At 48.0% G+C, this 18,058-nt stretch overlaps 1 protein-coding gene across 1 annotated transcript in view; it reads left to right on the forward strand.

Annotated features, from left to right (window-relative positions):
• Positions 1 to 220: 220 nt before the first annotated feature.
• Positions 221 to 18,058, forward strand: part of FAAH2 (fatty acid amide hydrolase 2) — a 45,301-nt gene continuing 27,463 nt past the window's right edge. Inside the window, 5 exon segments of the mRNA XM_073600644.1 lie at positions 221 to 524; positions 3,177 to 3,396; positions 6,226 to 6,435; positions 10,245 to 10,364; positions 13,840 to 13,975. Coding sequence (XP_073456745.1) covers positions 348 to 524; positions 3,177 to 3,396; positions 6,226 to 6,435; positions 10,245 to 10,364; positions 13,840 to 13,975 — 863 coding nt within the window. The 5' untranslated portion in view covers positions 221 to 347.

Below are 18,058 nucleotides of genomic sequence, written 5' to 3' on the forward strand. Positions count from 1 at the left end.
ACCGACCATTTTATTCTCCAGGGTGTTAGAAAAACAAAATGTATAATGTTTGGGGGGTTCTAAGTAATTTTCTAGCAAAAAAAAACTGTTAAACAACAATCCTCTAGTGTAGTAATTGTACATTTGCAGCAGCGCCCCTAGTGGCAGGAATGGAGACACACAGCCGGACAGTGACGCCGGGGCTCCACCCTAACCCCGCCCTTTGCTCCTTTCTATCCAACCAGCGTCTGTCCTGTTAGCGGACACGCCCCTGTAGTGTCAGTCCTTGGATATATAAGCTTCCTCTCCGCTCTCTGTCTGTATCGGACCTCCGACTTCCCTCCGTCCTTTCCGCATCGAACGCCGCAATGTCCGCCCTGCGCCGAGCGGTGACGCTCCTCCTGCGGGCCTTCTCCCGGCTCTTCGTGCTCCTGGTCCGGGCCGCCTCCTGCTTCTCCCGGGACCCCCCGACCCCGGGGCCGCCCCGTGACCCGCTGCTGCTGATCCCGGCCAAGGTGCTGGCGGAGAGGATCCGGAGGGGAGAGGTGAGCGCAGCCCCGCACCGCTCATCACGTGACATCCATGACTGGATGGGAGGGGCTTATCTCCTCCATTTGCCAAAAGTGACCCTTTTAAATGGGCGGTGACTGCAGAGGTCAGTGGGAGGGGCTCCAGTCCATTCATTCACTGTGATTGGCCTGCGGAGTGAAGTTGGTTGGGAGCCCGTCCAATCAGCGTTTGGCTTCCTGTATGTGGTTGGTCGCAGTTTTGGGGGGGGGGGGGCACCAATAGAGCGCCCTCAAGACTGACAAAATGACCTACACAATCGCAAACACCACCCCAAACAGGATAAATTTCCTAGCCCTGGAGAATAAAATGGCGATAGTCCCAACATTTTTTACATTACGCAATATTAGCGCTAACAGTTTATCAAGCACCACATTTTATTACAAATGTACTCCGGTTATTCTTAGGGCACACACACACGAACCCCAATAATTTTGGTAAAATATGGAAAAAAAGAGGTTGCACCGAGTAAATGGATGCAAAACAGTCTACCGGACCGGGGCCTGAGCCTGCGGAGAGGAAGGAGGTGGTTGGGCGGGGCAACAGTGGGAGGGGCTTAAAACTTTTTCAGAGCACTGGGGTTAAATATGTGCATAGAACGTACAAAATGCGTAGGTCAGAAGTATTTACTATATAGTGAGTGTGTGTGTGTTATGGGACGACTTAATTAGATGGTTCAGGGGTCAGGAGCGGATAACCTACAGTGTGCAGGGGATGGGAGTGTGTAATGTGCAGGGGTCAGGAGTGTATAATGTACATAATGCAGGGGTCAGGAGTGTGTAATATAATGTACATAATGCAGGGGTCAGGAGTGTATAATGTACATAATGCAGGGGTCAGGAGTGTATAATGTACATAATGCAGGGGTCAGGAGTGTATAATGTACATAATGCAGGGGTCAGGAGTGTGTAATATAATGTACATAATGCAGGGGCAGGAAATGTATAATTTACATAATACAGGGGTCAAGAGTGTATAATGTACATATTGCAGGGGCTAGGCTTGTATAATTTACATTTTGCAGGGGTCAGAAGTGTATAATGTACATAATGCAGGGGTCGGGAGTGTATAATGTACATAATACAGGCGTCAGGAGTGTGTAATATAATGTACATAATGCAGGGATCGGGAGTGTATAATGTACATAATGCAGGCGTCAGGAGTGTGTAATATAATGTACATAATGCAGGGGTCGGGAGTGTATAATGTACATAATGCAGGCGTCAGGAGTGTGTAATATAATGTACATAATGCAGGGGCAGGAAATGTATAATTTACATAATACAGGGGTCAAGAGTGTATAATGTACATATTGCAGGGGCTAGGCTTGTATAATTTTACATTTTGCAGGGGTCAGAAGTGTATAATGTACATAATGCAGGGGTCGGGAGTGTATAATGTACATAATGCAGGGGTCGGGAGTGTACAATGTACATAATGCAGGGGTCGGGAGTGTATAATGTACATAATGCAGGCGTCAGGAGTGTGTAATATAATGTACATAATGCAGGGGTCAGGAGTGTATAATGTACATAATGCAGGGGTCGGGAGTGTATAATGTACATAATGCAGGCGTCAGGAGTGTGTAATATAATGTACATAATGCAGGGGTTGGGAGTGTATAATGTACATAATGCAGGCGTCAGGAGTGTGTAATATAATGTACATAATGCAGGGGTCGGGAGTGTATAATGTACATAATGCAGGGGTCGGGAGTGTGTAATATAATGTACATAATGCAGGGGTCGGGAGTGTGTAATATAATGTACATAATGCAGGGGTCGGGAGTGTGTAATGTACATAATGCAGGGGTCGGGAGTGTATAATGTACATAATGCAGGGGTCGGGAGTGTGTAATGTACATAATGCAGGGGTCGGGAGTGTGTAATGTACATAATGCAGGGGTCGGGAGTGTGTAATGTACATAATGCAGGGGTCGGGAGTGTGTAATGTACATAATGCAGGGGTCGGGAGTGTGTAATGTACATAATGCAGGGGTCGGGAGTGTGTAATGTACATAATGCAGGGGTCGGGAGTGTATAATGTACATAATGCAGGGGTCGGGAGTGTGTAATATTATGTACATAATGCAGGGGCTTGAAGTGTATAATGTACATAATACAGGGGTCAGGAGTGGGTAATATAAAGAGTGCAGGGGATGGGTGTGTGTAATGTACAGGGGCTGGAGTGAAAAATTTACATCATGCAAGGGTAAGGAGTAGGTATTGTACACAATGCATGGGTCAGGAGTGTGCAGTGTACGTAATGCAGGGGTCAGGAGTGTGCTATGTACGTAATGCAGGGGTCAGGAGTGTGCAATGTACAGAATGCAGGGTTCAGGAGTGTGCAATGTACAGAATGCAGGGGTTGGGTGTGTTTGGATCGAGTCCACCAGGAAGCCGGCACTGCACATCGCCAGTCATAGGCAGCATGTGTATGTGCAGCTGCCAGTCGGGAAATGCCTCACTGCCTATGATTGGCGGTGTGCAGTGACGGCTTCCTGGCAGGCTCGATCCGAACACGCCCGAGCCCATCACTACTAGCTTGTAACTTGGTGTTAATGTTTTTCGTAGAGTAATGATCCAGAAGATAAATGGTTACCTTGCCTTATTGTCCATATCTCTTTTCAGCTAAAAAGCAGTGTTGTGGTGCAGGCCTTTATCTCCAGGATCAGAGAGGTGAACCCTGCTCTCAATGCCTTAGTGTGGGACCGTTTTGAGGAAGCCCTTTGTGAGGCACGGGCAGTGGATGATTTAGTGGCTTCCAAGGCAGAGGACGAAGCAACGATCAAACACAAGTACCCTCTTCTTGGTGTGCCTGTAACGGTGAAGGAAGCATTTGCCTTACAAGGTGGGTACAGCTTTTCATTGGTGCATTACATTGCTTCCATGTTGCTTTGCATGAAGAGATGGGTAGATATCGCCCAACCACTAAAAGACTTCCTATTACTGTTCAGTAGTTTGGAGATGCTAAAATCTGTTTGGACACTAGGTTGGTGGCTTCTGCATGCCAAAGGGTATCAACGGTCACCATAGGCCAGCCATTCTCCACTAGGGTTCCTCCAGGGGTTAGTAGGGGTTTCTTGAGCTGTGGCTGATTGATCTCCCATTTGATGGTGCCTAGATAATTCCAATGCCAAAGAGCTTTCATGGCCATTATAGGCCAGCCATTCACAACTAGGGTACCTTCAGAGGTTAGTAGTGTTTCCTTGAGCTGTGGCTGATTGACCTCCTGTTTGTGTTGCCTAGATAATTCCAAAACCAAAGAGCTTTCATGGCTCTCAACTATGGTTCCTCCATAGGTTAGCAGTGCTTCCTTGAGCTGTGGCTAGTTGACCTTCCATTTGATGGTGCCTAGATAATTCCAAAGCCAAAGAGCTTTCATGGCCACCAAAGGCCAGCCATTCTCAACTAGGGATCCTCCAAAGGTTAGTAGTGCTTCCTTGAGCTGTGGCTGATTGACCTCCCATTTGGTGGTGCCTAGATCATTCCAAAGTCACCATAGACCAGCCACTCTCCACTTGGGTTTTGTCCAGAGATTAGTAGGACTTCCTTAAGCTGTGGCTGAATGAGCTCCCATTTGATGAGATCAGATCAGGGCTCAACATTTCAAGTCCTGAGCTACTAGCCAGGCCTCAAGGGTTACTCACCACCAGTTGCGCCACCCAACCCCCCCCCCACGCCCCTAAACACACCCTCATAAATTATCTCCTGAAATGGCACTTAAATGTTTTATACAGAATTGGGTTATTAAAATGAAAATTTACAATTGCCCATCAGTGCAGCCTGTGTCCACCATGCAGCCTATCTGTGCAGGGGAGGAGAGGAACAGGAGAGCCGCCCGGATGATCAGAGCGCAGCGCAGGGAACACAGAGATAACAGCTTTCATTTCAATTGCTGTGTTCCTGCCGCTCAACGTCATATACAGCCCCGCCCCCTGGCCAGGGAACTTTGATTGACATATCGCCCGTCCCGGTATTGGATGGATAATCTGTCTATCCAAGGACCAGGAGGAGGAGCTGAATATGACAGCGAGCCGCGGTGAATACAGCAATTGAAATGAAAGCTGTTATTGCTGTGTTCCCTGCGCTGCGCTCTGATCATCCGGGCGGCTCTCCTGTTCCTCTCCTCCCCTGCACAGATAGGCTGCATTGGTGGGCATGGATAAAGTAGTTGTTTGTTTTTATGACCTAATTCTGCATAAAACATTTAAGTGTCATTTCATGAGATAATTTATGCATGTTTAGGGGCGTGGGGGGGTTGGGTGGAGCAACTGGTGGCGAGTAACCCTTGAGGCCTGACTAGTAGTTCAGGACTTTAAATTTTGAGCCCTGATCTAGGCACCATCAAATGGGAGGTCAATCAGCCATAGCTTAAGGAAGTCCTACTAATCTCTGGACAAAACCCAAGTGGAGAGTGGCTGGTCTATCTTTCTCCGTAATCGCTGGGAGAAGGACTCCCATTCCACCCACCTCGCTCCCAGGCAGCAATAGCTCACCAGCCCACAAAATACGAGCAGGCGAGTGGGATTTTTGAGGTCTGGCCTAGATCATTCCAAAGTAACAATAGACCAGCCACTCTCCACTAGGGTTTTGTCTATCAATTTGTAGGACTTCCTTGAACTGTGGCTGATTGACCTCCTATTTGATAGTGCCTAGATAATTCCAAAGCCAAAGAGCTTTCATGGCTTTCAACTATGGTTCCTCCAGAGGTTAGCAATGCTTCCTTGAGCTGTGGCTAGTTGACCTTCCATTTGATGGTGCCTAGATAATTCCAAACCAAAGCGCTTTCATGGCTACCATAGGGCAGCCATTCTCAACTAGGGATCCTCCAGAGGTTAGTAGTGCTTCCTTGAGCTGTGGCTGATTGACCTCCCATTTGGTGGTGCCTAGATCATTCCAAAGTCACCCTAGACCAGCCACTCTCCACTAGGGATTTTGTAGGGCTTCCTTAAGCTGTGGCTGATTTGACCTCCCATTTGAAGGTGCCTAGATCATTCCAAAGCCAAATAGCTTTCATGGTCATTATAGCCAGCCATTCTCCACTAGGGTTTTGTCCAGAGGTTAGTAGTGCTTCCTTGAGTTGTGGCTAATTGACCTCCTATTTGATGGTGCCTAGATAATTTCAGGACCAATGTCACTTGGGAAAGCCAGCAACATGACCCCCAATTTATCTTTTAAGCTGTTTGTGAGGGTGATATTGTGATCATCACTGTAAAGTTTGCATTACTTCTACTGACCACCATAGTAAGGGGCATTTTTGCCATTGATACCTGATGAATTGGTTTTAGTAAGGTTCGCATGAGAACAGAAAATTTATTTTAGGGTTTCCTCTGGGGGTAAAAAGGTTGAGAAAGGTTGCCCTGGGCATTGACAAAGATTTGAAGAGCCACACCATGATGTTAAAGTCCAGATACAAATGTATTCCAATGCGAAATCCCAAGAAGGGTTATATAAAAAGCCAACATGTTTTAGGGGCTGAAGCATCACCCCCTTTATCAGGGTTTGATGCATATGAAGACTTAATAATTGTAAAGGACTCTTTAATAAAGAAGACTTTTATTCTGGCAGGTTGTTCATCAGCAGCTAGTTGGATCAACCATGTTTGATATGCATTTCTTTTCTAAATGTTTTTTGTTTTTTGTGTTTTTGTTTTTGTTTTTTTTTTTTGTTGTTTTAGGCATGCCACAAAGCTCTGGGCTGATATCTAGACAGGCATTGCGCTCAACAACAGATGCGACTGTAGTGTCAAGGTTAAAGGCAGCTGGAGCCATTCCTCTCGGTGTCACGAACTGCAGCGAGCTGTGCATGTGGTACGAGTCTAGTAATAACGTCTACGGAAAGACGAGGAACCCGTATAACTCCAAGCACATAGTCGGAGGCAGCTCTGGTAAGTTGATGAATTTTATTCAAGTACAGTTGTTGCTGTTTTTTTTTTTAAATTTTTTTAAAGGGAACTATACTTGCCCTTTATCCAGCGCTGCGGTGTCCCGAAACTGTCATCTTCGGACGGTCAGCTTCTGGGTACCGATCTTCTGTAAAAGCTAAATTTAATCCGCTTATAGTTTGCCTTCTCTGGTTCCTACTCCACCTCCTCAACGTGCTATTGGTTACATAGCTTATGTTAGACCTAGTGATGTAATCACTGGGTGTCTATATGCAATGCAGGCAGATCATGGCTGGTGGGAGGGGCCTGCTAGGTGCAGTACATAGCTTCTTGAAAACATCTCAGAACGCCTCTCAAAAGCCCTTGGCCCTGATGAAAGCAATGTGCTGGCTCTTGGGAGGCCTTATGCAAACATTAAAATGCCTTGATGGGTTGGTGTCAGCTGGAGGAGTGGGCAGGGCCGGTGCTACCACTAGGCAGATGCCTAGGGCGCCCTGCTGCCTAGGGCGTCCTGCCACTGGTGTTCCTATACTCTTCTCTCTGCAGCAAACAACTAAGTCTCAGCATCAGCAGGCATCATCTTTGCACATAGTGTCAGAGGTGCAGCGGAGGCGCTGGGGAGGCTGCATTTGCTTGGGCGCTGGTGAGGCTGCATTTGCTTGGGCGCTGGTGAGGCTGCATTTGCTTGGGCGCTGGGGAGGCTGCATTTGCTTGGGCGCTGGGGAGGCTGCATTTGCTTGGGCGCTGGGGAGGCTGCATTTGCTTGGGCGCTGGTGAGGCTGCATTTGCTTGGGCGCTGGTGAGGCTGCATTTGCTTGGGCGCTGGTGAGGCTGCATTTGATGGGCACTTCATTAAAAAGGTGGGGTATACATGGGTGGAGCTGGGGGGGCGGCAAAATGAGGTTTCGCCTAGGGTGTCAAAAATCCTTGCACCAGCCCTGGGAGTGGGCGTCCCTAAACAGGCATCATTTGCATGTAGACCACCTTGGGTAACACCCACATGACACGCTGAGCTTCCATGCTTGAATGATCCCCAAATGTATTAAATGAGAGGGATGGGCTGGGGAGGAAAGAGATAGGCAGGCCATAGATGGATCGAACCTAGGCTGGTTCAGCAGGGTTCGGCTGAGATTCGATCCATCTATGGGCAGGCTAGTTGTACTGAAGTCGATCCATCAAACGACTTCAGTACAACAAGCCTTTCAGATCCGATAGCAGTGATCATTGTGTGGGAAGGCTCCCTGCCGGCAGAACACAATAGCCCTTCCTGGAGGATTCCCCCTTCAACACTGACTGTGTGTGGATGGGGAAACCGAGCAATTTCTTTCCTGCAACCTGTGGCTGCAGGGAAGAAATTTGGATAATCTATGGCTTGCTTTAGATGATGCTGGACATCCTCCAACCAGGAAATAAGGAGGGCTCTATCTGACTTGCCATTTCACTATTTCACTCCAGGAGAGGAGCCGGTACAACTGTGCAAGACTTCTACTTCTTCTTCCTTTTTTTTTTTTTTTTTTTTTTTTTTTTTACCACTTGTCTACCGGTCAGGCCAATTTTCAGCTTCCAGCGCTATTGCATTTTGACAATTGCACGGTCATGCAACATTGTACCCATATGACATTTTTATATACTTTTTATAGAGCTTTCTTTTGGTGGTATTTAATCACCACTTTTTTATTTTTTGCTAAACGAAATAAGACCGAAAAAATTTTGAAAAACTAATTAAATAAAAGTTTTTCTTGGTTTCTGTTTATAAAATTTTTGTAAATAATTTTTCTCCTTCACTCACAGGCGCTAATGAGGCTACACTAATGAGGCATCACCGATGGGCGGGGCACTGGTGGTCACTGATGGGCGGGGCACTGGTGGTCACTGATGGGCGGGGCACTGGTGGTCACTGATGGGCGGGGCACTGGTGGTCACTGATGGGCGGGGCACTGGTGGTCACTGATGGGCGGGGCACTGGTGGTCACTGATGGACGGGGCACTGGTGGTCACTGATGGGCGGGGCACTGGTGGTCACTGATGGGCGGGGCACTGGTGGTCACTGATGGACGGGGCACTGGTGGTCACTGATGGACAGGGAATGGGGCACTGGTAGTCACTGATGGGCGGGGCACTGATCATCAGGACATTGATTGTCCGTGCAGATGTCCCCGCTGAGAAACGCCACTTACCGGCTCTCTTTTCCTCACATGCTGTCAGCATGAGGAGAGGAATGCTGATAACCAGCAAATCCTGTTAACACTGTGATTGATTGGACACAGCTGATCACATGGTAAAGCGCCTACATCATAGGCTCTTTACTGTGATCGGTGATGCCCTGTGTCCGAGGGACACGGCACATGACTGATTGGTGTGCTGCATGTCAAGAATGGGTGGACGTCATTTATCCTCTTCAGATCCGCGCTATTGCCAAATGACGGCAACAGCGTGGACCTACATTGTCGTCCCGTGCACGAGCGGCCTGCGCGCTCGGTGATCAACGAGTCTATGAGACTCGCCTGATCACAGATCAGAGTAAGGGGTTGGTTCCGACCCCTTACCACGTGATCAGCTGTCGGCCAATGACAGCTGATCATGTGATGTAAACAGAGCCGGTAATCGGCTATTTTTTCTCCTCGCACTGACAGCGTGAGGAGGAAAAAAAAAAGCCGATCACCAGCAGCCATGAGAGGGACATCAGTCCCGATCACAGCGATTATCTGTGCCCCCTGCCAGTGACCTAGCAATAGGCAGCAGTGCCGCCTACCAGTACCCATCAGCGCCCACAATCAGTGCCACAACAACAGTGTTGCACATCAGTGCCGCCTTATCTGTCCCCATCAGTGCCGCCTTTATCTGTCCCCATCAGTGCAATGAAGGAGAAAAATTATCTGTTTGCAAAATTTTATAACAAACTATGAAACATGATATTTTTTTTTTTTTTCAAAATTTTCCATCTTTTTTTGTTTGTTTAGCAAAAATTAAAAATCCCAACTGTAATTAAATACCGCCAAAAGAAAGCTCTATTTGTGGGGAAAAAATGATAAAAATTTCATCCGGGTACAGTGTTGTATGACCGCGCAATTGTCATTCAAAGTGTGACAGCGCTGAAAGCTGAAAATTGGTCTGGGCAGGAGGGGGGTTTAAGTGCCCGGTAAGCAAGTGGTTAAAGGTGTTCTATATTTTCATATACAGGACTCCATCAACTTCCTAATCTCCCTTTCAGCAGATCACTTAGCATTGTGTGAGAGCAGAGTCCAAATCTCTGCTTGTCTGACATATGCCCCCTGTTAGGGCTGGGGAAAAAATCGATTGAAATCTTGAATCGAGTTGAGAGGTCAAATCGATTCAAAATTTAAGCAAATCGATTCACCGCGCCGGTCCTGAGGAGCTGCGGGCAGGAGTTTTTAGGCGAGGCCACGGCTTCGGCCTAGTCAGCGAGGCCGGACGCCGCGGCCTTGCCTAAAAACTCCTGCCCGCAGCTCCTCAGGACCGGCGTGGTGTCCAAAAAAAATTTGAATCGTGAAATTACCTGTATGCTAAATTTTATAACAAACTATGAACTTTTTTTTTTTTTTTTTTTTTTACACAAAAAGTTAAAAATGCCTTATGGGTTCAGTGTAGCATGACCGCGCAATTGTCGTCCAAAGTGCAACAGCGCTGAAGGCTGAAAATCAGCCTGGGCAGGACGGGGGTATAAGGGGCTCGGTAGGCAAGTGGTTAGATCATTGATCTTGGTAGGGAACATACAGCATTGTATAAAACCTCAATAAATATTATAAATGGAATGCAATGCTAATATCCGTATATAATGATTTGTATTACAGGAGGAGAAGGCTGTATACTGGGGGCGGCCGGATCCGTCATCGGCGTCGGCTCTGACATCGGAGGCAGTATACGGATGCCTGCGTTTTTTAATGGGATCTATGGACACAAACCAACCCCAGGTGAAGATTTATGAATTTTTCTTTCTTTGCCTCCCAGCACTTTATGATCTATTGATCTCCTAATCAGTCCTAATCAGTTCCTATCTCACAGGTGGGTATCTGAGCAGCTGGCCCAACCTTTCAACTACAGTACAAAGGTTTTTATCATATAGCCGGTGACAGCTGGGCGCTCTTTAGCCTGATTTTTCTCAGTGCCTTTTCAAGGGCTGGCTACATAAACATAGGACCCTATATTCTTATTTAAATCATCATCTGGCATTGATTACTGAGATCTTAGGAGGCCTTTATATTACCAATAAGGTGTTTGTAAGGTGATATTTCTTTAGAAAGCCGTAACAGCCTGAGTAGAAAAGCCTGTATCCCTGCCAGCATGCTGCAGAGAAGGATCTATGCTCCCTTTTGTGGAAGCAGCAGTCTCTCTGCAGAGACCTGACATGCCTAATCAGAGCTTGGGATCTCTAATTTAGCAAAGCCCATGTTCCCTGCATTTGGCATGGGTTTTAGGTCCAACTTAGCAGGAGGTATGTTGGACAGAGGCCACTGCTTTAACGCAGGGAGTAAGGGCCCCTGCTATGAAGAATGTGTATATGGAAGCAGTAGTCTCTCTGCACAGGTCTGACACACCTCTGCTATAACTCGGTAAAGGTTGCGCTACCTGCTGATTGAAGCACTGTAGCTCTGATTTAGCAGGGAATGCCTGACCTTTGCAGAGAGACCACTGCTCCCATACAGAGAGGAAGGGTCCTTCTCTGCAGCTTGCTGGTGGGGACGGGCTTTTCTATTCAGAATATGGTATTGGGCTTTAAATTACCACTTTACAAACACAAAAAAGTGTTTGGTTTTTTTTTGTTTTTTTTTAAGCCCATTTTCTTTAAAAAGTTGCCACAGTCTAAGTAGAAAAGCCTGTCCCCTGCCAGCAAGCTGGAGAGAAAGACCTATGCTTTTCTGTGTGGAAGCAGTGGTCTCCCTGCACCGATCTGACATGCCCCTGCTATAACTCTGCAAAAGGTCATGCTACCTGCTGATTGGAAAATCTTTAGCTCTGACTTGACAAGGGACGTCTGACCCTTGTAGAGAGACCACTGCTCCCATACGGAAAGCAAGGGTTCTTCTCTGCGGCATTGCTGGCAGGGGACGGATTTCTCTAATCGGCATGTGGCAGCTTTCTAAAGAAATTGAGCTTTAAAATAATGCCTTGCAAACACCAGAATTTCTTTAGAAAAGAACCAAATCCTGAGTAGAAAAGTCTCTCCCATGTCAGCATGCTGCAAAGGAGGACCTATGTTCTCTTGGTGGAATCGGTGGTCTCTCTGCATAGGTCCGTCGCACTATAAATCTGCAATCAACAAAGATTGCTTATTGGAAAGCTCTCGCTCTGACTGGGGATGCCTGACCTCTGCAGAGAGACCATTGCTCCCATACAGAAAGCAAGGGTCCTTCTCTGCAACGTGCTGGCAGGGGACAGGCTTTTTTTTTTCTCAGGATGTTGCAGCTTTCTAAAGAAAATGGGCTTTACAATACCAATACCACCTTGCAACTAGCAGAAATTCATTTTTTAAAGTTCAGTTTCTTTAGAAAGCTGCCACAGCCTAAGTAGAAAAGTCTCCCTTGTCAGCAAGCTGCAGAGATGCTTTTCAATGTGGAAGCAGTGGTCTCTCTGCACGGATCTGACATGCCTTTTGCTATATCTATGCAATCGGCAAAGGACCTGCTACCCGCTGATTGTAGAGCTGTAGCTCTGACTTAACAAAGGATGTCTGTCAATGCAGCATGCTGGCAGGGGGCAGGCTTTTCTACTTGGGGTGGAGCTGCTTTCTCAGAATGGGATGCATAAAAAAAAAAAAAACACTTTTTTGTTTAAATTTTATATATATATATTATATTTAGTACCATGATTATGCTAATCTGCTCTGTGTGACTGAGATTGGATTAAGAATTTTCTTGGCATGATTTATCACAGCCACAGTTCAGACTCTAAGGCATCAGGTTTATGTTTATCTAATCTGTGAAACTACGTCCAGACTATGGACAATCCAAGTATTTGCAGATTCTTAACGCACAGCAAACAAGCTTTAAAACAAGCCCTTGGTGACCACCGTAGCTGCAGGCACTGTGGAACAATTCATTCTTGAAATTCACAACAAAAGAGCTGAAGTCCTGCAAACCGTCCTCTCAGCAGCTCCGCTCCCCTCTCCCAGCAGAGACTTGGCAGCTCTGCTTCCTTTCCCAACAGTGACTCTGCTGCTCAGTTCGCTCTGCTTCCCCCCCATCCAGCAGTGAATCGACAGCTCAGTTCACCTTGCCCTGCTTACCCCCCCCCCCCCCCCCCCCTTCCATGAGTGGCTTGGTATCTTGGCTCCTCTCTTCCCAGCAGTGACTCGGTAGCTCGGCTCCCCTTGCTTCTTCCTCTTCCCAGCAGTGACTCGGTAGCTCGGCTCCCCTTGCTTCTTCCTCTTCCCAGCAGTGACTCGGTAGCTTGGCTCCCCTTGCTTCTTCCTCTTCCCAGCAGTGACTCGGTAGCTCGGCTCCCCTTGCTTCTTCCTCCTCCCAGCAGTGACTCGGTAGCTCGGCTCCCCTTGCTTCTTCCTCTTCCCAGCAGTGACTCGGTAGCTCGGCTCCCCTTGCTTCTTCCTCCTCCCAGCAGTGACTCGGTAGCTCGGCTCCCCCTGCTTCTTCCTCTTCCCAGCAGTGACTCGGTAGCTCGGCTCCCCTTGCTTCTTCCTCTTCCCAGCAGCGACTCGGTAGCTCGGCTCCCCCTGCTTCTTCCTCTTCCCAGCAGTGACTCGGTAGCTCGGCTCCCCCTGCTTCTTCCTCTTCCCAGCAGTGACTCGGTAGCTCGGCTCCCCTTGCTTCTTCCTCTTCCCAGCAGCGACTCGGTAGCTCGGCTCCCCTTGCTTCTTCCTCTTCCCAGCAGCGACTCGGTAGCTCAGCTCCCCTTGCTTCTTCCTCTTCCCAGCAGCGACTCTGTAGCTCGGCTCCCCTTGCTTCTTCCTCTTCCCAGCAGTGACTCGGTAGCTCGGCTCCCCTTCTTCCTCCTCCCAGCAGTGACTCGGTAGATCGGCTCCCCTGTCCCAGCAGCGACTTAACAGTTGAGCTCCCCCTGCTATAAACAGAGGAGGAGCTCTGGGAGGGGTGCAGGGAAAGCTGAGCTGTTGAGGACACATAATTGTCCCTAAGTACCCGCCCCTCCCTTTCCAATTTCTCTGTGCAGGGATTGCAAAAAGCTAAAATGAAATCAGATTTGGGTGCTTACACTAGCTGCCTTTTAGAAATACATTTAAAAAAATTTTTTTTTGTTGTTGTAAATACATCATTTATTGAGGTTGAACTTGAAGCGTTTGTGTAATAGGTCAGGGGGTGGACACAGAATGGGGGGCACAACCGCACTATATGAGGTCAGAGAATACTAATCAGACTTGTATGTACTAAGAAGATGATGTCACTGCGTGATGTCACAGTCTCTGCGCTCTTACAGGTATTGTCCCCAATGAAGGTCAGTTTCCAAATGCTCACGGCTCTCGCGTCAATCTCCTGTGTACGGGGCCCATGTGTAGATACGCAGAAGACCTGCCGCTCGTCCTGAAGGTGATGGCCGGGAAGAATTCTGAAAAGTGAGTAAGATGGAGACGTCCGTAGTCTGGGGGAGTTCCGAATGGAGTTTAATTGATGGGGTCAAATGGAACTGAACCACTTCAAGATCGCAACAGGTGTGTGTGTGTGTGTGTGTGTGTGTGTGTGTATACTTACCATTTCCGTCGGCGCGCCTGAGAAACCATCCAACGCGGCCGGCTGAGTAGATACTCTTTGATTGTCTCTATGGCCTTGGAGGACTGGAGCAATGTCATGATATCACTTCTGGTCCAGGCTGGAGGTAAATACATATTTTCTTTTATCGTACATCACGGGACACAGAGCCATAGTGATAACTATATGGGTATATAGCCACCTTTTAGGTGATGGACACTGGCACGCCCAAGACAGGAAGTTGCCTTCCTATATATAACCACTCCCACACTGGGAGCACCTCCAGTTTTTTTTCGCCAGTGTCTAAGGTGTTGGTCACGGTTAAAGATGGTTTTTTTTTTTTTTTTTTTTTTTTTTTAAGAGCTCCACTGGAGCAATCCTTGCTGGACGAGCAAGCTAAAAAGCCGGATCCATTCAAAGTGCCATTTAAGTGAATGGTACTCAGGCCTTGTCACCGAAGATACGAGGTTTTGCCTGTAATGCCTCTCTTGGAGGGCTGGACCCTGGGACCCAGTTCTTTGGTTATTTTTTTTTAAATGTTTTATTTTATTTATTTTGGTTATTTTTTTTAAAATTCCAAAGCCTTTCTGGAAGGGTGCTATACAGGCCCAGTGGAGTGGAAATCCCTTTTAAGGAACCCGGTCCCTGAAGGTCTTTTTGACTTGAGCCCGCCCTGATGGGTGAAAATTGGATCTGTTGGTTTCCAACAGGATCCTGCGGCAGGGATAATGTAAGTGAAGCTCCTAAGGAAACTTGATTTGCTTAGGATTCTTCTTTGAGCAAAAATATTTATTTTTTTCTGTTATTCTTAAAGATCACCACTAGATGGCGTAGGGAGATACTTCTCCACAATAACCAGGTCTCCCTGTGTACGCTGCTGTGTCTGTAAAGGGGAAAAGGGATTTTTCATTACCTCTAATAGCTTGTCCCTGGATGGCCGCTGCCACTGGGATGAAGGTCAGGGGGCTCTGGAAGCGGCACTTGTTTCTCCCCCACCCACGCCTCTGCTGAGAGTGGCGATATGGCGCGCGAGGGAATCTCGTTTTAACATTTCAGAGGCATTCCGGGGGCGGAATGAGGGTCGTGGCTTAGCGCGAGACCGGTGCGTGAGTTGTGTGTCACGTTTTTAAATACTCGGCAGCGCACGGCGGCTCAGTACTTAAGAGGCTTCAGTCAGAAAAAAGACTGACTGACGGAGGGACACATCAGCAACTTGGGTGGCATATGGTGATGTATACAGGCATTCTGAATGACATTTATTTGCTCAAGCATCAGGCTGACCATTATTACCATAGCAGCTTTTATTGCTGGACTAAGGATCAGCAGTGGATGCTCTTGGCTTTGTAGTACCTCTGTTTTTTTGCTCTGCACTATACTTCCTAAAAAAGTGGTTTCAACCCCCGCAAAGAAGGTTAAGGCTTCCCCATCAGGCGCTGAGGACCCCAGTCATGCCTCCATAGTACCTTCCTCTCCGGACAGACTAGAGGTGGCTAGCCAGGATAAGCCATTGGTGGTGTCTGGTGCGGCAGCTGTTTCCAATCCTCCAGCCCCTGTTTTTTACTGAGGACGCCTTATCCTCAGCTCTGGTTGGGTTGGAACAGAGGTTAGCAGTTTTAATTGCATCCTCTTCACAGAGTGGGAGGAAACATGATGGGTCTCCCTCCCTGTCAAAAGAGCAGCAGTGGTCAGAGGAAGAGGAGTTACCCTCAGGGGACCAGGAAGAGGGGCAATCTATTCACGACGACGGTGTCCCACCTCATTGAAGGATCTGCAACGTTTCTGGACCTCAGCTGAAAAATCCGGGAACAGCATCAGCTTGGTGTTTTTCATATGGCAGTTCTGGATGCTTTCTTGCCTCCGCCAGGATCATATCTCTATCACGGTAGTTTAACAGTCGCACCAAGAATGGCCTGGGTGGTGCACCCTCTGGGCGCTTTCCTGTGGGAACTCTATGCGCCCTTTCTACTACGTGTGTGGGTGGCATGTCTGGCAAGTTCAGCAATTGTTTAAATAATGTCTCAGCAAAGATGGCGGGTCTCTGGCCCTTTGCGCCTTCTGGGAGGCCTATGACATGGACATTGTTCCGCCTTTGTCTATTTTCAGCATCATCCACTTTTGTGTACAAGAGAACTCGCCAGCGGTTGTAGTTCTGCTATCTGTGCAGTATGTGTGCCCTGTTGATCCTCCACCGTGCCAATCCGATCCTCCGCTTCGTTGATTCTCCCTCTCATTTTGTCCAGATCATGGCGAATCAGGGTACACTCGGACGCCAGGTGATCAATGCAGACCATCGTCATAGATTTGAACCCCTCTATAGCAGCCAGAATAGGCTTTGTAATAGCCTCTGGTGCTGTCTCCAGGGCAGCGGAGGGGAGATCAGCTTCCCGCGCCTCTGAGAGAGCCGACATAGCTTGCAGGGGATCCAGCCACAAAGCTTTGCACAGCTCCCAGCCTGCTCCGTATAGTTTAAGTGGAGGTGGAGGCTTCCATGGCGCCTGGTGAGCTGTTGCCCCTTCCCTGAGCGCTGCGGCTTCGGGTCCTTGTTGAGCTTACCCCGGCCCTTGGCAGACATAATTGGCGTCTCAGGGGGACCCGGGTGTCCGCGGGAGCTGCCGTGTAAATTGCGGGCAAAACAGTGCGGGTATACAGGGTTACTTGCTCGGATCCTCCCGGAGCTCCAGAGACACGCGTCCCTCCTGCTTCACATCCTGGCCACGCCGAGGGGCAATCTATTGATTCCTCTTCAGAAGAATCAACTGTAGAAGAACCTTTTCTCAGCCTCGCAATCTGAGAAATTGCTAGTACAATCCCTTACTGAAATGGTCCGCTCTGCATTCAAGTTGCCCTTGACAGAGTCGGCCTGAGAGGCCCATTTCTTCAATAGGTTCGCTAAAACCCCCCCAGGCTCTTCACGCCTTTCCGGTTCATCCATTGCTGGAACAGCTTATATGCTGATTGGGTTCACCCAGATAAACATTTTTTTTTTTTCCCTCCTAAAAAAAATGTTCACCTCTCTATCCTATGGAAGAGAAATTTACCAGGAAATGGAGTGTTCCAGTAGTGGATGCTGCTATCTCCTCTGAATAAAAACCTGACTTGTCCTGTAGACAATGCTCAGATGTTCAGGGATCCAACAGATAAGAGACTCGAGTCTTTACTGAAGACTTTTTTTTTTTTTCCACGGCAGGTGCGGTAACTCAACCGAAGCGATTGCAGCAATAGGCATCTGCCAATCCCTAAAAGACCAGCTGAAGCAAGTTCTTAGAGATATTCCAGCTCAGCAGGCCCCAGATTTAGCTGAATTACCTAGGGCGTTGTGTTTTGCAATTGATGCTATTAAGGATTCTAATCATCATATATATGCGTAGAATCTTGTGGCTGAAAAACTGGTCTGCCGAGGCGCCATGCAAAAAAAACTCTTGGCTGGATTTCCGTTTCACGGTGAACGGCTATTTGGGGATGACTTGGGTTAAATACATCCAAAAAAATCTCAAGTGGGAAAAGTACCTTGTTACCAGTTAAACGAAAGTATAAGCGTCCCTCGTTCAAACGAGCTTCCTCTCCAGGGCCAGGGGCAACTGCCTCCCGGCAGTCGCGACGGCCTCCACCGTCAGGTTCAAGAGGTGAAAGCTCAAGGTCATGCCCAGGGACAAAAGAAGCCCTGGGGGAGGAAACCTACAAAGCAGAATTCTAATGAGAAGGGGCGCCCCCCGCCCACTCGGGTGGGGGGGAAGGCTTTTGCAGTTTGCAAAGGTGTGGCAGGAAGAGATTCAGGACAAACTGGGTCACCTCCACTATAGCTTTCGGTTACAAGCTAGAGTTGCAGGAATTTCCAGCGCCTCGTTTTTCAAGGTCAAACATTCCCAAAGATCCAGGGAAAAGTCAATCCCTGTTCCTGGCATTAGACAAGCTGTTATCTCAGGGGGTGATCATAAAGATCCCCGTGGAAG

This window comes from Aquarana catesbeiana, linkage group LG09 (assembly GCF_042186555.1).
Source record: "Aquarana catesbeiana isolate 2022-GZ linkage group LG09, ASM4218655v1, whole genome shotgun sequence".
Classification (NCBI taxonomy): Eukaryota; Metazoa; Chordata; class Amphibia; order Anura; family Ranidae; genus Aquarana; species Aquarana catesbeiana.